Genomic DNA, 20,714 nt, shown 5'->3' with positions numbered 1-20,714 from the left:
GCTGGGCCCCGCACGCCCCGGCGGGTGCCGTGGAAGGCAGAGCGCGGCTGCGGGTGAGCTGTGGGACAGAGGCCGCTTACGGAGTCATTTCCCTAAATGACCTAACAGATGTTTGTGGTTTCCTTTTCCTTCTGTTCTTTGCTTTTTCTAGATCCAAGCCACGAACGAGCTGGAGGGAATCTGCGGTACTTTGAACGGCTGTTGGAGGAAGAAAGAGAAAAAGTGTCATCAAACCAGACAGAAGCTGAGCTCGCAGCCCTGGAAGGCGTCTACGAGAGGCCCGCGGACTACCTGCCCGAGCGGGAGGTGTACGAGAGCCTGTGTCGCGGGGAGGGCATCAAGCTGGTGAGGCCCGGGGGGGGGTCGCGGCTCCTGGCCGTGCACCTGGACGCTGGCGCCGGCCTGCGGGGCTCGGGGAGGCTGTTCTCCGCCTGCCGGGGCTGTTCCCAGTGTCTCCCCGGTTCTGCGGCATCTGCCGAGGCTGATGGGGGCTGTCTGAGGGGCAGGGCCGGCCGCCCAGGCAGCGTCTCCATCCTCTGCACTGAGCTGCCCTGCTTACCCCGGTGCCCGGCGTTTCCGGGACTCCCCGTTGGGAAGAGCTCGGTGGCCGCAGAGCCTCAGCCCCAGGGGGGTCGCGGTGTCAGGTGGAGACTGAGTCTGTGTGGTGCAGACACAGTGCGGGGGAGGCTGGCACTGGGCCTTCGGGGGCCCTGGGGTCCCAGAGCTCCCTCGGGGGGACCAGGCGAGGCGGCTCCCAGCCTCCCCTGCGCCGTGTCTGCTTGGCTCCCGCTGGTGCCTCCCCCCGGAAGGGCTGCTTCCCTGCCGCGGCCTGGAGCCTGCTGCCATCTCTGAGGCAGTGTCAGGAGTCACCCCTGCCCCTCGCGGATATGAACTGATCTTGGGGGAGAAGAGAAACTGCGTGACTCGTGGGGTGTCGTTTCATGCCAGCCGAGCTGAGGGCTTTGTGTTCCTCTGCGGCGGGCCGGGGAGCAGCTGCTGGCCGTGGGCGTGAGCCTGGTGTCTGCGCGGCACCCGGGCCAAGGGTGGGGCCCCGGCGCTCAGGCTGCCGTCCTGTGCTCCCCAGACCCCCCGCAGGCAGAAGAGGCTCTTCTGTAGGTATCACCACGGCAACGGGGCCCCCCAGCTGCTCATCGCCCCCTTCAAGGAGGAGGACGAGTGGGACAGCCCACACATCGTCAGGTACTACGACGTCATGTCGGACGAGGAAATCGAGAGGATCAAGGAGATCGCAAAACCCAAAGTAGGTGCCTTTGTGGGTCCCCTCGGGGCACTGAAGGGGCAGGTCCCCCTCCCCGCCCCTGGCACCGTGGGGCGGCCTGGCTGCGAACCTGGGCACCGTGGGGCGGCCTGGCTGCGAACTGGCCAGCCTTTGCCGGTGCCGGCCGTGGCTCTGGAGCCGGGCACCGGGTGCTGCAGACCCGGCCTGACCCCGTGGGGAGGAGAAGTGGGTGCACCAGCGTGGCGCCACGTGCTGTGACAGAGGGTCCCGCGGGGAGCCGGGCAGGGCCGCGGTGGGTCTGTAGGGGACATTCCGCGGGGAGCTGCCAAGCCGGGTCCGTGCCGGCCCCGGTGGGTCTGCAGAGGAAGGGCCGGGTCCTTACACTATTCCGTCTTCTCCGTCTCCCTTTGTTCACGTCGCTTAAAGCTGTCTCCACACCCGCCTTGCTCAGCCCTCGTTCAGTTTGTTTCTGGGCAGTTTCTTTGTTAACGCAGCTTTGTTTCCTCATCGTTATATTTTAACTAGTTACGTTGTTATACTAGTTTACTGTTACGTGCTAAACTATTGATGTGAGAAATATTTCGTAGCAATAGCTAATGCTTACTGGGCCGTAAGCATGAGAGGGCCTGTTCTGAGTGCTTAACGTACGTGCACTGTGATGTCTCGTCAGTGGCCATGTCACTGCCTTGATTTCCCCCGGGAGGAAGCCGAGACTTGCACAGGTCACGGCTGGTGGTTGGACTGACTTGCTCGTTTTTTGGGTTTCAGCCAGTTCTCTTGGGTTGCCTGGAGAGTGTCACCATCTGCAAATGAGGAAAATTTTGTTTTCTCCTCCCTGGTACTTACAGCGCCTCTGTTTTTATTGTCTTCTTGAACTGCCCAGGCTTCTTGAGCATCGGTACAAGGGGCATCCTTGTCTCGATCCTGAATTTCCTGGAAATTCCTCTGGGGTCTCATTGCTAAGTATGCAGTTGGCTGTTGGCTGTGTGTATATGTCATGTCACGAAATTATTCTGCTGTTTCTGGTTCGTAAGAGACTTGCTCCCATGTGACATCTTTCAAAGGCTGCTTGCTGCTGTGTCTGCACCCTGCTCCCGTCACTGGCTGGGAGGGGACCCAGCTGGACTCTTGCTCTGCCCCTCGCAGCACTGCCGGGGCCGAGGGGGCCGAGGGGGCCGAGGGGGCCGAGGGGGCCGAGGGGCCCTGCGCTCATGCGGAGACCTGACAGAAGCTCCCGTCCTCGGCCTGGACCTTGTCCTGGAGCAGCTGGGCCTGCGGGACAAGGACACCTGGAACCTGGAGTCCGTTGTCGGCGCCACCGCTGTGGCTGAGGGAGGGTCTGGCCGGCGTGGGGACTGGGACGAGGACCCCCTTTTCCACTCCCGGGGTCCTCTCCAGAGTCCTCCAGGGAACAAAATTGCTTTCCTGGTTTCCAGGCGAGGGGGCCACTGTGGTGCCGGGATTTCCTCAGAGATTTCCTACCTGCTCTTCAGTCCGAGACGCCGAGAGCATTTCTGTGCACACGCGTGCACCCGTGTGCGTGGCGGGGGTGGGGAGGGATGTCGGGAAGACTTGCCTCTGAGTAGCAGCCAGACACACAGGCCGTGACAGGCTGACCTCTCCCTTCCGGAGCTCGCGAGGGACACATGCCGCTCTGACTTTGAAGCAGGGCCAAGGGGCTTAACGTGGCCCGTGGGGAATGCCGGGCAGCTGCCGGCGGCCCCCGGCTTGTGTTCACGGTGGCCCTGTCTGTGCCCCGGGGCAGAGCACAGCTGCCCAGAGCCCCTCCGTGGGTGCCAGGCCAGTGCTGGGCTCCGATGTTCCCATGGGGTCTAGCTGTGGCTGCCGCTGTCATCAGAGAGCGGCCGACGTGGCTGGAGCTCAGGAAGGGTCCACGGCGGGAGGGAGCCCTGTGTCCTGGGGGTGCAGCCGTCTCACCAGAGCGTGCGGCAGCGCAATGTCCCGGTCGGCTGATTTCAGCCCCCGAAGCCTCCTGTCCCCCCCCTCTGTCCCCACCTCCTGTCTCCCCCGTCCCCCCTCCGTCCCCCCACTCCCCTCCGTCCCCCCACTCCCCTCCGTCCCCCCTCCCCTCCATCCCCCCACTCCCCTCCGTCCCCCCCCCTCCGTCCCCCCTCCCCTCTATCCCCCATCCCCTCCGTCCCCCCTCCCCTCCCCCCACTCTCCTCCGTCCCCCCACTCTCCTCCATCCCCCCACTCCCCTCTGTCCCCTCTCCATCCCCCCCTCCGTCCCCCCTCCCCTCCGTCCCCCCCTCCGTCCCCCCCTCCCCTCCATCCTTCGGCTGCCCCGGCCCAGGCTGTCCTTGTCTCTCACCCCGACCTCTGCCGTGGCCACCTCGCTGGCTTCCTGGTCCCCCCTCCAGCCCTCTCTGGTCAGTCCTCCGTGAGGGGCTCGTCGTGATCCTTCCCACGCCCAGAGTCAGGGCGCCCTTCCCCTGGTCAAGCCGTCAGCGTGTCTCGCTGGCCGCGAGGCTGCGTCTGGACCGCGGCCCTGCCTGTCTCCAGCCCACTCACATCTCCTGCTGATTCCCGCGGCCTCGATTTTTTTTTGATTTTTGAAAGAGACAGGGTCTCGCTCTTGCTCAGGCTGGTCTCGAACTGCTGAGCTCAAGGGATCCTCCAGCCTCGGCCTCCCAGCGTGCTGGGATCACAGGCATGAGCCACCGCGCCCGGCCCTCCCGTGACCTCTGATCCCCAGCCAGGGCCACGCTCATTTCCCTCCCGTGGCCTCCACATTGTCGCTTCCCCACTTGGCTGCCACACGTTTACCTTCGGTCTCAGCCAGGTGGTCCCTCCTCTAGGAAGCCACTTTGACCCTGTCATAGGCTGAGCTCCTGTGGGGACATCAAGCTCACCTGTGCTGCAGTCACCTGGCTGGTTTTCTGCTTTCTCCACGTGACAGTTGCGTGAGGGCAGGGGTCGTGCCTCAGTCACGTGACAGTGCCAGGCGCCTCGTGGGCACCCGTCAGGTACTTGCCGAAGTCAAGCAGAAGTGCCGTCAGGTCGGGGTGTCTGGGCCTGGCTCCAGCCACGGAGGGCGTCGGGCCGGGCACGCCGGAGCACGTGCACCTTTGCCGTGGGGCTGGCTCTGGGCCCCAGGTCCCTGCTGGGAGTGTGGCTGGGCCTGTCTGTGACGCCAGGGCAGATGGGGTAGGTGACGGGCGTGCGTGAGCACGTGTGTCGGGCTGGGTGGCTTCCCGGCAGCGGTTCACGTATTAGAACCTGTGGAATCCTCCCTCGGATTCCTCATCTGTGTGAGGATCCCAGGGCATGAAAACTGCCTCTGTCTTCATTTCCCGCAGCGGTGGGAGCCCAGCGTGAGGCATTTGAGTGGGTTTCTTGGCAGGGGCCACTGAGGCACAGAAGGATGGTGGCACTTACTAAGTTGAGAGGACACAAGCTCGAGGCTCAGGGACGGTGGCACAGTCTGAGTGTGGTGGGAGCAGGTGGATTCCGGCTGTCCTCAGGGGTGTGTGGGCCCGGCAGGTACAAGGGCGGACGGGGCAGACCCGGCCAGGAGGAGGGGTGAGCCCTGGCTGGGCTGGGCAGGGGCCGCCAGGCTCTGACGGCAGACTGGGACGGTGGAGGCCTCAGACTTCTCCCCGACCTGGTCTGCAGGATCGGGGGGCCTTGGCCAGGCACCGCCTGCAAAGCCTCTTCCCCTGCCCACGCGGCAGCAGGGCGGGTTTCAGTGCTCTCGGGAAACGTGCTCAAGGCGGGAAAGGGTAAGTCTGCCCTCTCTGCCTGTCTTCCAGCTCGCACGGGCCACTGTTCGGGATCCCAAGACAGGCGTCCTCACTGTCGCCAGCTACAGGGTTTCCAAAAGGTATGCACGGGTGGTGCTGGTGGAGGTGGTGGTGCTGGTGGAGGTGGTGGAGGTGGTGGTGCTGGTGGAGGTGGTGGAGGTGGTGGTGCTGGTGGAGGTGGTGGAGGTGGTGGAGGTGGTGGAGGTGGTGGTGCTGGTGGAGGTGGTGGAGGTGGTGGAGGTGGTGGTGCTGGTGGAGGTGGTGGTGCTGGTGGAGGTGGTGGTGCTGGTGGAGGTGGTGGAGGTGGTGGAGGTGGTGGAGGTGGTGGTGCTGGTGGAGGTGGTGGAGGTGGTGGAGGTGGTGGAGGTGGTGGAGGTGGTGGAGGTGGTGGTGCTGGTGGAGGTGGTGGAGGTGGTGGAGGTGGTGGTGCTGGTGGAGGTGGTGGAGGTGGTGGAGGTGGTGGTGCTGGTGGAGGTGGTGGTGCTGGTGGAGGTGGTGGTGCTGGTGGAGGTGGTGGAGGTGGTGGAGGTGGTGGAGGTGGTGGAGGTGGTGGAGGTGGTGGAGGTGGTGGTGCTGGTGGAGGTGGTGGAGGTGGTGGAGGTGGTGGTGCTGGTGGAGGTGGTGGAGGTGGTGGAGGTGGTGGTGCTGGTGGAGGTGGTGGTGCTGGTGGAGGTGGTGGAGGTGGTGGAGGTGGTGGAGGTGGTGGTGCTGGTGGAGGTGGTGGAGGTGGTGGAGGTGGTGGAGGTGGTGGTGCTGGTGGAGGTGGTGGTGCTGGTGGAGGTGGTGGTGCTGGTGGTGCTGGTGGAGGTGGTGGAGGTGGTGGTGCTGGTGGAGGTGGTGGTGCTGGTGGTGCTGGTGGAGGTGGTGGAGGTGGTGGAGGTGGTGGAGGTGGTGGTGCTGGTGGAGGTGATGGAGGTGATGGAGGTGGTGGAGGTGGTGGAGGTGGTGGAGGTGGTGGAGGTGGTGGAGGTGGTGGTGCTGGTGGAGGTGGTGGTGCTGGTGGTGCTGGTGGAGGTGGTGGAGGTGGTGGAGGTGGTGGAGGTGGTGGAGGTGGTGGTGCTGGTGGAGGTGGTGGTGCTGGTGGAGGTGGTGGAGGTGGTGGAGGTGGTGGAGGTGGTGGTGCTGGTGGAGGTGGTGGAGGTGGTGGAGGTGGTGGAGGTGGTGGAGGTGGTGGTGCTGGTGGAGGTGGTGGTGCTGGTGGAGGTGGTGGTGCTGGTGGTGCTGGTGGAGGTGGTGGAGGTGGTGGTGCTGGTGGAGGTGGTGGTGCTAGTGGTGCTGGTGGAGGTGGTGGAGGTGGTGGAGGTGGTGGAGGTGGTGGTGCTGGTGGAGGTGATGGAGGTGATGGAGGTGGTGGAGGTGGTGGAGGTGGTGGAGGTGGTGGAGGTGGTGGAGGTGGTGGTGCTGGTGGAGGTGGTGGTGCTGGTGGTGCTGGTGGAGGTGGTGGAGGTGGTGGAGGTGGTGGAGGTGGTGGTGCTGGTGGAGGTGATGGAGGTGGTGGAGGTGGTGGAGGTGGTGGAGGTGGTGGAGGTGGTGGAGGTGGTGGTGCTGGTGGAGGTGGTGGAGGTGGTGGAGGTGGTGGAGGTGGTGGTGCTGGTGGAGGTGGTGGTGCTGGTGGAGGTGGTGGTGCTGGTGGTGCTGGTGGAGGTGGTGGAGGTGGTGGAGGTGGTGGAGGTGGTGGTGCTGGTGGAGGTGATGGAGGTGATGGAGGTGGTGGAGGTGGTGGAGGTGGTGGTGCTGGTGGAGGTGGTGGTGCTGGTGGTGCTGGTGGAGGTGGTGGAGGTGGTGGAGGTGGTGGAGGTGGTGGTGCTGGTGGAGGTGATGGAGGTGGTGGAGGTGGTGGAGGTGGTGGAGGTGGTGGAGGTGGTGGACGAGGAGAAGGGGAAGGAAGAGCCCAGTCCCACTCCGGGGTCTCCCGAGGGCGGCTGGCTCGGCTCGTCCTGCCCTCCGGCACCTGCTCACCCCCCGCGGCTCTCACGCTGCCACCTGCCGTGCTGGCCTGACTCGGGGGTGAGCGTGCAGGACGCCATCCAGGCCTGCCCTCCCCATCTTTTCTCTCCTTCTTCTGGCCCAGCTCCTGGTTGGAGGAGGACGATGACCCTGTGGTGGCCCGCGTGAACCGTCGCATGCAGCACATCACGGGGCTGTCAGTGAAGACTGCGGAGTTGCTGCAGGTACATCTGGTCCTGGGACCACGAGCCTTGGGAGGTGGGTATTTCTGGCCAGAGGGTCTCCCAGGGTGCCAGGAGCAGGAACGATCATGCGATTGCCTGACGCTGTGAGTATGGCGTGATCACGTCGGGAAACCAGAGTTAATCACGCCACTGGCATCCAACAGTCAATGTTCAGCAGATTCCAACAGAGCATCTGCTGTGTGCCCAGGGGTGCTGGGAGCCGGGGACCGGTGGTGGGTGTGGCAGGCTCACTGGTCCTCCTGACTGCGGAAGCTCAAATGCTGAACTGCTCTAGGGACACCCCTGAGAGAGCTAAGAGTGTGTTCAGATGTCCTGGCTCCGTGTCATAGACGCATGTGCTTGGAGATGAAGTCTTCTGTGTGTCTGTCCTGCTGAGCCCAGGGCCGGGGTTGCCCCAGAAGTGGCGGCAGGGGAGCTCCCACTGGGACTGTCCCCAGCCGTCCCAAGATGGGGCCGCCTGGGATTCCAGAGACAGATGCACTGAATGCCTAGGGCAGACCAAGCATTTACCAGGCGAACTCACAGAGGCTGCTGCAGCAACACTCACCAGGCGCGTGGGAGAAAAAGCGTGTTCCCCCTGCGTCTGTCTGCAGCACGGGGTCAGGGTGTGGAGTTAACGTGAGGGTTCACGGAATTCGGCCCAGGGGCAGGGCCAGTTTCTTTCAGTGTTTTCGGCAATAACCTAGACACCTTTGTCAGTGCCTGGGAGTGTTCACGGCCCTGGTTTGGGTCCAAGCCTACCGGAAAAACCTGCAGCTCTGTGATTTGGGGTCAGGACACAGAAGCGGGAGGCACTGGGCCCCCAGCGCTGTGATGTTGTTGTGTTGGTAGGAGTGAGGTCGAAGCACTCCTGCTGGGACCCTGGCTCCAAAGGTGGTTATGAAGAAACGTGGGAGCCCCATGCTGAGAGATTTTGGGTAAAAACCTCCTTAATCACGTACCCTCTTGGGTACTGAGTTCAGATCAGCACTGCCTGAGCTCCCTGCTGAACCTTGGAATTTCTGGGTTCTGTTGTGAGATTGACGAGCTGAGACACCATCGGGAAGCGGCGCTGGCGTCTTCATGGAGCCCCCGGGTCTGTTTGGCCGTAGTTCCTGTGTGTGTGGAGATGGCAGCCTTCACCTTAGGCTTGGCCTCTGAGTCTGGGCGGCCGCAGACCTCGTTAGGATGCTGACTGAAGATCACGTGGGAAAGATTCTCTGAACTTTTGCCTGAGCACAGCCCAGCACACGGGCACTCGCCTTTCTTCTCCAGAGCTGCATCAGCAACTGGAAAACCAATTTTGTTTGCAGATGCATGTTCTAGCAAAAAAAAAAAAAAAAAAAGGAAAACCAATTTTGCAGCTCATCTTTATGGATTTGTGCGAAGTCCACCAGAGTTTTCAAAAACATGCTGATTACTTTGCAAATAGTATTGTGAAAATTGTATATAATTTTTTTCAAATCAACTCTGTGTTCTGTAATTTTTAAGTAAGTTCTGCAGAGTAAGCACATCCGGAGGACTCCATCCACGTCCCCCTCTCCCACCTGCCTGTGTGCAGAGCACCAGCATCGCCGCGGCGACAGGGCCTCCTGATGCACTAGATACGTCCCGTTGACGTTATCTTGATTCATGTCTTCTTGGAGCAGAGTTTTTGTTTTTTTTTAAAGACATCTGCTACTGCTTCCTCCGCATCCCACTGGTATTCCGGACTCCCAGGGCCCTGAGCAAGGCCAGAGTCTGCTTGGGTAGCGGGTTTCGTGCCTGGAGCAGGGAAGGGGCTGGGCAGGCAGCGCCTGTGCCTTTGCTGCTGCCCTGGCTCCCCAGCCGCACCCTCCGCCCCTGCCCCACGCTAGCCGGGGAGCACGGCAGCTTCTTGCAGCTCAGCTGACTGGAGTCTGAATGCCACACTCTCGTGGAGGGGCTTTTCTGGAAGATCCAGATCACAGCTGCCGCGTGGCTGGGATGCCATTTTTGTTTGCATTTTTCTTCTAGGGACTGTCTTGGCATTTCCTCTGCCAGACAGCAGTGCTGAAAGCTTTGAGCCTTCATGGTCCAGGGAACAGGAACCTGGGTTTCAGCGTCTGTGCCCAAGTGCTCACTCCGCACGGACTGTTTGCGGTGTTGGATGCGTGGGCACCAGTAGCTCTCACAGCAGCGGCCCTGTGGAAACACTGCCGACTTCCGGAAAGGAGCTGGTTCTTCTTCTGCCTGTGAACACTCTTTCAGCTGTAGTTGATATGTTTGCTACAGACCATTTGGAATAAAAGGACAGGTGAGGCTTTCTGGTGAATTGGATGACGGGCTGTCTGCTAGAGGAAGAGATGCTTCACCTATAGATCTTCTGACATTGAAGACTTCTGGCTCAGTGATGTCTCAGGCTCACCAGAAAAGTGATTTCTAACCTAGGTTTTTGGTTTGTTTGGTTGGTTGGTTTTTTTGCCTTCACTCTGGCTTCAGCATCAAGAAAACCTCTGTCTTTCAAATGACTGAATCTTGTAACAAGTCTAAAGATGGAAACAAATACCTTCTCAGAGGACTCGGTTTTGATGCCCGCTTGCCTGTTAGTAAAGCCGTGAGTCTGGGGCTCGGGTGTGCCTGACAGTGACTCTTACTGCTGCAAACCCAGATGGGACCGTGGCTTTGTGTGTGATACTTACCTGGAGACGGTATTACAGAGGGTCGGTGCAATGGCTTCTGCACCGTGATCAGATAGAATCCTCATGACGGTTAAAAGCTGAGCCCGCTGTAGCAGTGTGGCTTCTTTCACTAGCTGGGACCTGAAAGTTCAAACCATCCATCCGCAGGTGGGGGTCTCAGAAAATGCAGCCATACTTTGCAGCTCCAGCAAGCAGCAGCCATCGAATTGTCCTGCGTGCTTTGGTTTCGTGGTCACAGTCATGTTTAAAACTTAAAGTTCTCGACTAGAATGGATCCAAAGGAAAGCTGTATTTGTAAAAGCATCCACAACAGCACTTTGTCGCCGCCGCCTCAGATAAACCTCCAGCCTCGGGGCCACCTGTTCACCCAGGCTCTGCGCTGTGGACGGGATTTCCCAGTGTTTTTGGTGCAGGAATCTTAGAGTCTGAAGCAGTGGATGGCAGTGTATTTTCGTCCACTGACTCTTCACATCAAAGTTTTTATTTTTGTAGACACCGAAAATCATACTGCCCAAGTTTTGGGCTTCCTTGCATTTGGCAAATCCTGTCTGTGCTCCACTAGAATTCCTCTCTCGTGAAATCCACCCTCCTTTTCCCTCCCGTGTTTCTGTAGGTCTCTAATATTGCCAGTTTTTTTAGCATCTCTCACCTGTTAGAATTGCCAAAAAGAATATATAAAAAATACCCACTTTCTGAGGACTAGCAGCTAAGCCCGGAGGTTTCTGTGGTTTCAGTAGGAAGCAGTAGCCTGCTGTTCCCAGGTGGACGCTGCTGGTGACGAGTGACCCCTGCGACTTCCACGTCAGACTCTGTGCCTCATCGTGAGCCTTGAGTCTCATTCCGTCGACCGAGGCTAAAATAACCACCGTGATTTAGGGCTTGACGTGGTGCAGACAGTCCTTTCACACAGCATTTATAGGTTCCAACCCCATGAGTGATGCCTGGTGGCGGCTGTGGCTGCGGTGGCTCAGGTGCAGCTCACTGGGGTGCTGAGTGAGCAGCGGGTCTCGGCCACCACGTCCTGCCGCTTCCCTTGGATGTGGAGGGACTGCACGCAGGCAGGGGTGGCAGGAGCACTGCCAGGCGTTGGCACCTGCAAAGCTGGTGTTAAATGCCCTCCGCAGCCTTGAGTATGTCATAGTCTCGTCTGGACTACCTTATTGTCACTATCTCCCAAACAGGGCCCCGGCCGGGGCCACCTCGGGAAGGGCCGGCTCCCCCTGCTGCCACCTGAGTGGGTGTCGGGGGTGGCCCGGAGCTTCCCGCCGTGGCCTCTGCCGTCCGCCCGTCCTGTTCTCTTAGGCAAACTTCCTTTGTGCTGCGGCCGCACTCGTGCTCACGGCTGCAGGCACGTCTGCTCTGCCCGTGCCGGGAGGGAAAGGTCGTCCCCGGCTGGGAGAGGCTGCCCCTGGGGTCCTGGTGTCGTCAGGCCTGGGGCGGTGGCATCCCTGGAGGGCTCGTCACCCTGCTGACAAGGTCCCACACCGTTATGTCCCACCAGTTGCTAATTATGGAATTTCCCACCAGGTTGCTAATTACGGAATGGGAGGACAGTACGAGCCACACTTTGACTTCTCCAGGGTAAGGCGTGAATCGTGGGTGCTTTCAAAGGGCCCTGAGAAGGCTACAGCTTCTAGAAGCTCTCTAGCCTCCATGTCAGCAATTCCCCTCCCCCCTCCCCACCCCGATTGCCCAGTCCTGCGCTGACCCCCCCTCGCCAGGGGAGACTCTTACTGGCAAAGCCCAAGCCTGGAACCAGGGGCCTGCGAAGCCCAGCGGAGCTGGACTGTCCCCCTGCCGATGTGGGTTTTTTCCTGCCGCCCTAACCCCGTCCTTCTTTGCCCCGATTCTCAAGCAAAGAGCCTCACTGGGTCTCTGTGAAAATTGTTCCTGCTCCCCTCCTCTTCCCTGCCACCCCCGTGCCCGGCCAGAGTTGCCTCTGGCAGCCTGGGCGCACGTTCCGGGCTGGTTCGTGGAACACACACTTGCTACCCGGCCCTTCGGCCCTCGTGCGGGGTGGTGGGTGACGTCGGTTGCAGACTTGGGTGAAAGTTGTTGTCTGTTGCAGCGACCTTTTGACAGCGGCCTCAAAACGGAGGGGAATAGGTTAGCGACGTTTCTGAACTACGTAAGTACCGGTCCAGGCCCGCCTGCTCACTCTCATTTAATTTTATAGAAACATGAGCGAGACGCTTTCAAGCGTTTAGGGACGGGGAACCGTGTGGCCACATTCTTAAACTACGTGAGTATGACGTGTGCTGCTGGGCCCTGGGGGACCCGGGTCCGGAGGGCTCAGACCCCAGCCCACCAGGGCTGAGCGCCACCCGCTGCGGGGCGAGGGCCCGGCTCACTTCCTGGCTGCAGAAGAGCGAGTTGGCCCCTGTTTCCTTTCGTGGGGTCCCCATGCCCCACCAGGACTTTCTCTGGCTCTGTTTTTTTGGCCAGTTTTTAAAATAAAATTTACCATCTTAACCATTTTTAAGTGTACAGTTTAGTGGCACTAAGTAGGTTCACAGTGCACGAGCATCACCAGCGCCCACTTCCATCTCTTCTCGTCCTGTAAAACTGAAACTCTGTCCTCACAGGACAGTAATCCCCGGTTCCCTCCCCCGGCCCTTGGCAACCACCGTCCTGCTTTCTGTCTCTGTGGCTTTGATTCCTCACGTCCATGCACTCACCATAGACTGGCCTTTCCGCGGCCGGCACACCTGTGCCCAGGGCCACCCAGCTGCCGCATTTCTGCCTCCTTTGGGAGGAGCCTGGGCCTTTGGGACGGGCGCCTGAGGGTCCCTCCCAGGCAGCAGAGCAAGGACATGGTCCTGGCCGTCTCTCCCATGAGAGCTGGCTTTGGTGGCCTCCAGGCTCGGTGGCTGCCTCCTGCCTGCTGCATCTGTGGGCCACTGGGTTTGCCTTTCACACGGGGAACAGCTTCCCCCTCTCTGCTGAGCCGGCAGCTCCAAAGAGGCTGTGGAGTCACTGAGAGACAGAGCCACGTCCGTTTTCCCGTTCCAGTTTTTGTTGTGTGGTTGTCGTGCGCTGGGGACTGTGCTGGGGACAGACGGGTGAGGACATGGCCCTCTCTCGTGCTGCTTGGCGTCTGCCGTGGGAGACTGACTTCAACACAGGACAGAGGATTGTTTAGTTGTCATGGAGACAGGTGCTGTGAAGCAGCAGCCCAGGCTTAGAGTTCGGAGGTCTCCCCTGGGAAGCCGCATTCCAGCTGAGACTTGAAGGTTGGGCGGAAAGTAGCTGGTGGAGCATAGTTTCGGGCAGAGGAGAGCGTGTGGGTCTGTAAGAGACAGGAGCTTGGCGTGTTGGAAAAGTAGGAAAGGCGGGTGTGTCTGGAGGGGGAGGCTGGTGGGACTGGCAGGGACGTGGGGTTCAAGCAGAGTCTGGGTCTGACCCCCGGGGCCGGGGGAAGCCAAAATGTATTTGCCGTCCGTCTGTCCAGTGCTCTTCAGTCAGTCTGGTGTGTGTCCTGTGGAAATAGTTTTAGCTCCAACTTTCATTACATTATGGACAAAAAACGTGAAGTGGGCGAGCGGGCTGGGACGGAGTGGTGCTCTGGGCGTGGGTCGCGGCCCATGGTGTGCCGTGAGGGCAGCCTCGCGGCCGCGGGACTGGTGAGCGGTTTCGTTCAAGGCCTCACGGGGGGAGAAGGCAGAGCCCCGGAGCCCCCCCGTCCACGCAGATGGCCCTGGAGGGCGGCTGTCCTGGGAAGGGGGGGTCTGGCCAGAGGAACCAGCTGCTGGAGCCAGAGACACGGCCCCAACCAGGGCCACACACGCTGCTGGGAGCCTTCGGGAGCCCCTGGTCCGGGCCGTTCGCCGGGCGCAGTGGCTTGGGGAAGGCCCAGGCTGGATGGGGACTCCAGGGGTCCCAGGCATTTTCTGGGTACAGATTCAGATCGCCCCGTCCGAGGACAGCCCGGTGTGGGTCTCCTGCAGGCTTCAGCTCCTGAGGGCCCAGGACGCGGGGACTGTCCCAATGAACCAAGCAGGCCTGGGAAGCGCCTTTCTTTACTGAGGGGCCAGACCTGGGGCGGAGCCTCCAGGCAGCATCCCCCGTGCTCGAGGGAGGGTGGTCTGCACACCGTGTCCCGTCCTTGGTGGCTCAGTTGCTCTGAGAGCCGTGGGTAGAAGGGCCAAGCTCTGTGTCTTATGTTCCCAGATGAGTGATGTAGAAGCTGGTGGTGCCACCGTCTTCCCTGATCTGGGGGCTGCAATTTGGCCTAAGAAGGTAGGTTCTGGTTGGTGTGGGTCAGAGACTGAGGCAGGTCTCAGCCGTGTCCATGTCCCCAGTCCTGTTCCGTGACCTGCTGACTGTGGCTGACGTGTGCCTTCGCCCCTTCCCACCTGGGCTCTGGCTCTGTGGTCCCAGCTCCACCTGGGGAGAAGGGCTGGGGGGGAGCCCTTCACGGGCAGGTGGGTTTGCAGACTTCCACCCCACCATGCAAGGTGCTGCTTTCTGGGAACCCTCTCTCGCGGGAGTCCAGAGCCCTGTCCCCTGTACGTGGGGAAGTGAGGGTGTTTCTGCTCGGGGTGGGGGGGGGAGGGGGGTGGGTTCTGCGGTGCTTGGGGTCAGGCCCCAGGCACTGGTCTCCAGGAGTGCATTCTGACAGTCCGCCTCCTCCCCAGGGCACGGCCGTCTTCTGGTACAACCTCCTGCGGAGCGGGGAAGGCGACTATCGAACGAGGCACGCCGCCTGCCCCGTGCTCGTGGGCTGCAAGTGGGGTATGTGGCTCAAGGGGTGACACTGGCCTGGGTGGCCTCGGCCTGGGCTTCGATGGTTGGCTTTAGACTCTGAGCTGGGAGGTGACAGCTGCCAGATTTGCACGAAGCCACGACTGTCTCCCTCCTGAGGGTTTCCCTCCTAATCGGTAGTGTAGCTGTATGTGACGAGCCAGCTGGCTGGGAGCGCTCGGAGGTGCCCTGAGGAAGAGCGGCCGCGTCGGCACCGCAGGTCCGGGATGGCTCTCGGAGCGGTGGGCTCTGGCAGGGGCAGGGGGAGAGCTGGGAGCAGAGCAGGAAAGCGGGTCCCAGACAGTCGAGGCCCACGTGGCACCAGGCACAGGCTAGCGCCAGCATCCTGGGTGTGACAGCTGGCCGCCTTGTCACTTGAAGACGGGAGGCTGGTGGCACAGGGGCCGAGAGGTGAGGCTGGGACCAGACCACAGAGGCTGAAGCTTGAGCCTGATCCTGGGAGCAGCTGTGGTGACCGTGGAGAGTCCTGAACCAGGAGGTGACAGGAGGTGACTGCAAAGGGACGAGTGTGCAGCCTCTAGGAGAGTGTTGGGGATACACAGCTCTAGGTTCACAGAAAATTAAGCAAATGAAAAAGGAAATGAGGCCATTGCTGACTTCAGGGAAAAAACATGTACGAGAAAGAAAATGTGAATATCATCTACTAGATGGCTCAGTGTCTTAATACTGTACACACTGAATGTTAATTTAACTCAAAACTTGTGACTTAACTATATTGGGAAGATGGGAGGGGATAAGTACATATTTTCGGGGTAGAATAAAAGAATTCCAACGCTGAAGTCAGGAAATAGAACCGTGAGCGTGTTATCTAGGAAAATGAGGTTCGCTAGCAGAAGGAACAGCTGGAGGAGCTGAGTGTTCCTGGGAGCAGGGGCTGGCGGTGCGAAGATGGAGGAGGTCGCTGTGTATCGTTATCAGCCTTGTAGACAATCTGATTTTTTCAATGAAGTGTGTGTGTTGCCGTAAGTTAAATGATATTTTAAAAAGTTCCATGACTTCAATAGTGCATTGAAACGCATATTTTATTCATTATGAGAGTGTGTTTGATGAGTGGAATCACGGCTCCTGTGTGTTTGAGGACGTGGCTTCAGGTGACAGACACTGCAGGCACCTGGCCTGCTGCTCCTGTGCCCGCAGCACCCGAGGTTGGTGTCCGGGCCCCACAGCGCTGGCTGCGTCCTCACACCTGCCCCTCAGTTCCCACCCGCCACCTCCCAGTCACACCCTGGACACACACTAGGTGCCCCCTGCCTTGACCTTCTCATCCTGGTCCCACCTCCTGGGGCCCGTTGGTGAGGGACCGTCTGGCATGTCCGTCTCCTTCCCAGGACAACTTCTGCTCAGCTTTGTATTCCAGCCCTGGATTTCCTCTTCCCTCACATGGTTGGATGCTGTGTTCCCATGGCAACCTGCACACACGTATCTTGTGTCACTGCAGAATTTTGGACAATAATCTGTTTACACGTGCATCTCTCTCGCCGGATTCACGGGCAGCTCGAGGCCTGAGGCCATGTCTCACTCTGGTCTGATTCCCAGGGCACAGCACAGGGTCACGTGAAAGAGTCTCTCCTTTTGCTGCTGGACTGACCAGAACAATGGTAACATCCTTGCTTTCTGTTCACAGTCTCCAATAAGTGGTTCCATGAACGAGGACAGGAGTTCTTGAGGCCTTGTGGATCAACCGAAGTTGACTGACGTCCCTTTCTGTCCTTCCCCTTCCTGGCCCCACTGCCCATGTCGTCTGCAAGTTCAGCGTGGCAGACACCTTGTATGTTCCAGCTCTCAGGCGTGTCTCTGGAGGAGTCCGTGTCTGGAGCGGAGCGGGACCGCAGTGGGGCAGGTCCCGCATGCCCAGGGTCCCGGCCTCTCCGGGCAGCTGGTGCCATCTCTGGCCCAGCGGCCAGGTCCGAGCGGCCGCGGCAGAGTGAGGCTGGGCAGCACCTGGCCAGGTGCCTTTGTACCTCAGATGTTTAGGTGTGAGATGTTTCAGTGAACCAAAGTGCTGATACCTTGTTTACATGTTTGTTTTTGTGGCATTTCTATTAATTGTGGCTTTAACCAAAAAATAAAATGTCCCTGCCAGAAGCCTTAAAGAGCCTTATTTGGAGTATTTTTTAAGACTGGGAGTTTTTACCAAATTCACCATTTCCTGCGCTTTGCCTCTGTGTAGGCAGAGTCTGGGCAGTGAATCCTGTAGTGGCAAGACCCGAGCCTTGGGTTCGAGACCCGGTTTCAACACTCGTGTCTGTTCCCAGCTTCAGTGTGCTTTTCTGGAAAGTGGGAAAACAGTCTCTCCTTGTCTCCCAGGAAACAGAGAGCGCGGGTGTGATTGTGATGCTGCTGTACTTTGTAATGCTGTTTATAATTTGAAGTGTATTTTAAAAATTTGAGATATACTCAAGAATTGTTCCTAATACATAGATGCATACTTTAAAGGGTACGGAGGTGAGCAGGAACGCCTGTGTCGTCACCACCAGGTCAGAGGAGAGAACGTTTCCAAATCAGCACCTCAGAGCCCCTGTGAGCCCCTCCTGCTCCCACCTCCCCCCTGCCTCAGCACTTCGGAGGTGACCGTGGTGGGTGACTCACGGCAGGTGTTCTTTGCTCGTACCTGTGATTAAATCCTCTAAATAAGTTGTTCTCTTTTCCCTGATTTTGAACTTTCTACTAATGGAATCAGAGTGTGCATTTTTGGGTGTGTGACTTCTTTTGTTCAACATTATTTTTAAGATTTATCCATGTTGCTGTATAGCTGTAGTTTAATTTTTATAGTTCATTCAGTTTTGTTCTGTACGGTAGGACTGTACAATAATTCTGCCAATGTACTGTTGATAGACTTTGGAGTTGGTTTCCGTCTTTGTATGTTATGAATAATGCTGTGATAAACATTTTTTATACATGATTCCTGGTTCACACAGACACACATTTCCCTGGGATCTATATCTAGGAGTGGAAATGTGGAATCTTAGTAGGTGCGTCTTCGACTTGATCATTTAATGTATTTATTTCAGAGTGATTACACATGTTCTTACCAGGAGTAAGTGAAAGTTCTTGTTACTCTAACCTCCAATATCTGGTATTATACTTTTGCATTTTAGCAAAACATTTGTGTCTCCCCGACCCCCTAATTCACGTGTTGGAACCCTAATGCCCAATATGATGGTGTTAGGATGTGGGGCGTTTGTAGGTAATTAGGTCATGAGGATGTAGCCCTCATAAATGGGATGACTGCCTTGTAAAAGAGACCCCAGAGAGCTCTCTCGGCCTCTTCCTACCATGTGAAGACACGGCAAGAAGATTCCTGTCTGCGAACCCGGAAGTGGCCTCACCAGACACGAGTCTGCCAGCACCTTGAATTTGGACTGTCCAGTCTCCAGAACTGTGAGAATACATGTTTTTGTTTTTAACTCAGTATATGGTATTTTGTTGTAGCAGCTCTGCCTGAGTACATGTATAGTCTTGTCCGTTTTAACATTATTGATGTTGAACACCTTTTTATGTGTTCATTAGTTATTAGGGTTTTTTTTTAAGTGTTTTTCTCACTGATGTGTAGGAATTTTTAATATATTATGGACACAAGCTCTTTGTTGGTTTTATGTTTTGCAGATATATTCTGTTTTGTGGTTTGTCTTTTCACTCTTAGTTTTGATAAACAGAAGTTCTTAATTTTTATGTAAAATTTATCAAGCTTTTTCTTTTCGGTTATGCTTTTTATGTCTTATTTAAGAAATCCTTCTACACTTCAAGATCATGAAGACATTTCCTATGTTCTCTTCTGAAAACTATACAGTCTTTGTCTTTTAGTTTTATCTTTACATATGGCATGAATTGTAAGGGTCTACTTTTAATTTTTTTGCATATCTTATTAGGACAAGACAAGCTTTGCTACAGGAATAACCCCTAAATCTCAGGGGCTTAACATGCAACCCTGTCTCGTATTAAAAAACCCTCCAGGTCTGGGCAACTGCAATCCACTGCCGCCTGGTCTCCCTCTAGTGGCTTCCACGGGCAGAACTCACCGGAAGCCGCCGGTACCGGAATCTGGGAAATGTAGTTTGCGGAGTTGCAGCTCCAGCGTACGGAGTAGACTAGAAGGAACCGAGAAACAGCAGAAATGTGACTGGTACACTAGGTGGTTTGTTTGTGGTTTTCTGTTTCCTGTTTGAGATTTTTTTGGGCTTCTCGAATCTGTACAACGGTATCTTTAATCAGTTTTAGAAAATTTTAAAACCGTTTTCTTTTTCAGTATTGTCTGTGTTACTTTTGGAACTCTGACTACATGCAAGTTAGATCACAGCATGCTGTCCTTGTCTCCTAACCTGTCTTTCTTGTTTTTTATATCTGGGCTATATTTTGGTATAAATACATAGCTACCTTCCTGTAATCTGGATGTTAGACCTTTTCACTGTGTTCCATGTGTCTCCTGCTCTCTCTTTTGTGTCTCTCATGCTTTTTTCCCCTTATGATTCAGTCTAAATATTTTCTATTGATCTGTCTTGCAATTCATTTCTCTCTTCCACTGCTAAACCCATCTATTGAACTCTTAATTTCATTTGTTGTATTTTTCAGTTCTAGAATAGCCATTCATCTCTTTTGAATGGATTTTAGTTCTCTGGGGAATTTATCTTTTGTTTTCCCTATTTTTCTTGGACTAATAAATCAGTTACTTGAAAATTCTTGTCTGATAATGCCATGATTTAGATTTTCTACGGCTGGCTCTCTTTCTGTTGTCTTTTACCCCCACCCGCCCTTGGTTTCTGGTCATTTGGTCCACTCTGCTGGCACGCTGGGTAATTTTTTATTAAGTGCTGAACATTGTGTATGACAAATTGTAGAGGCTCTGGGTGACAATAACCTTCTACACAAAGGACTCACCCTCTCCTCTACTGGGCAGAGTGGGGATTGATTATCTTAATCCAGTCAGGGCCTAAGCTGACTTAATTAAGCTGGGTTGCAAAATAAGAAAAAAAATCAAATGACAAAATACAATATCCTGAAATAGAAAGCAACTTGGTGCAAATAGATTATTAATACACATTTTTATGCAATTTATCTGTGCGGGATGATACTTTGAACTAAGTAGAAAAAGTCAGATTTACAATAAAAAAATGACTATATACAAAGCTGCATGCTTAATAAAAGGCCTATCTCTTTGCTTATAACAAATGAGAGAAAGTAACTCTAAGTACGTTTGATTAATGTAAAACTTTAGCAGGAGATCTGACTATATTGAAAATCAGAAATGTACAAATCACTGAATGGGTGTATCAATTATTGCGGGAAGAGTGTTTATCAAAGAATAATTAAAGAGATTATAGGTGTCCTAGAGAGGGAAATATGAAACTCAAATGAAGTATCTTCAGGTTTTGAATTTAACTTGGAGAAAAATACGTATTCTTTTTTGTTCTTGTTTTTTTTTTTTTTTTGAGACAGAGTCTCACTCTGTCACACCGTGGCATCAGTCTAGCTCACAGCAACCTCAAACTCCTGGGCTCAAGTGATCCTCCTGCCTCAGCCTCCCGAGTAGCTGGGACTACAGGCACCCACCACCCCACCCAGTTAATTTTTTCTATTTTTAGTAGCGGTGGGGTCTCGCTCTTGCTCAGGCTGGTCTCCAATTCCTGACCTCAAGCAGTCCTCCCATCTTGGCCTCCCAGATGCTAGGATTACAGGCGTGAGCCACTGTACCCGGCCAAAAAATATGTTTTCTGTGAATACATCTGATACACAAAAAAGCAGCCACTGACTTGCCTATTAAATAGTCCAATCACTTAAATTTTGTGGAAATTTCATCTGAAGTAGTTTTAAACACCATGCAGCATCAGTAATTTGGATTCTCTAAAACTGATTCATGAATTTTTCTTAGTTCAATCTTACCCAAATTTGGAAGTGGTCTTGAGAATTTTTTAAAAATACCAGGCACAGTGGCGTCCTGCAAAATAAGTATCAGAAAACTGAAGTTAATCAAAAATTAAGATCATCACTTAGTCAAGAGGAGTAGATTTTGACAATTTTATTAATGAGTTTGTGTCCATTGAAGCCATTGGTATAAATATTTAAACTTAATGTGAATTTTAATATAAGAACTTTTAATATTGTCAATGAATTTAATGTT

General features: G+C 56.0%; 1 protein-coding gene across 4 annotated transcripts in view; it reads left to right on the top strand.

The window, feature by feature from the left end:
• The window catches only part of P4HA2 (prolyl 4-hydroxylase subunit alpha 2), a 34,442-nt gene extending 16,895 nt beyond the window's left edge, over positions 1–17,547 (top strand). For 2 of the 4 annotated variants that reach the window (XM_069483594.1, XM_069483593.1), the window contains 9 exons: positions 152–345; positions 1,085–1,261; positions 5,014–5,084; positions 7,076–7,175; positions 11,363–11,416; positions 11,904–11,963; positions 14,006–14,074; positions 14,473–14,569; positions 16,224–17,547. In XM_069483594.1, coding sequence (XP_069339695.1) covers positions 152–345; positions 1,085–1,261; positions 5,014–5,084; positions 7,076–7,175; positions 11,363–11,416; positions 11,904–11,963; positions 14,006–14,074; positions 14,473–14,569; positions 16,224–16,294 — 893 coding nt within the window. In that variant the 3' untranslated portion in view covers positions 16,295–17,547. Of the gene's footprint in view, positions 1–151; positions 346–1,084; positions 1,262–5,013; positions 5,085–7,075; positions 7,176–11,362; positions 11,417–11,903; positions 12,078–14,005; positions 14,075–14,472; positions 14,570–16,223 lie in introns of those variants that run through there. The other 2 variants (XM_069483591.1, XM_069483595.1) reach the window with 2 other exon arrangements.
• The last annotated feature ends 3,167 nt before the right edge of the window (positions 17,548–20,714 follow it).

Source organism: Eulemur rufifrons, chromosome 10, assembly GCF_041146395.1.
Source record: "Eulemur rufifrons isolate Redbay chromosome 10, OSU_ERuf_1, whole genome shotgun sequence".
In the NCBI taxonomy this organism is placed as follows: Eukaryota; Metazoa; Chordata; class Mammalia; order Primates; family Lemuridae; genus Eulemur; species Eulemur rufifrons.
Note: the sequence above shows the minus strand (reverse complement) of the source record. Positions and strands in the feature narration are given on the sequence as shown.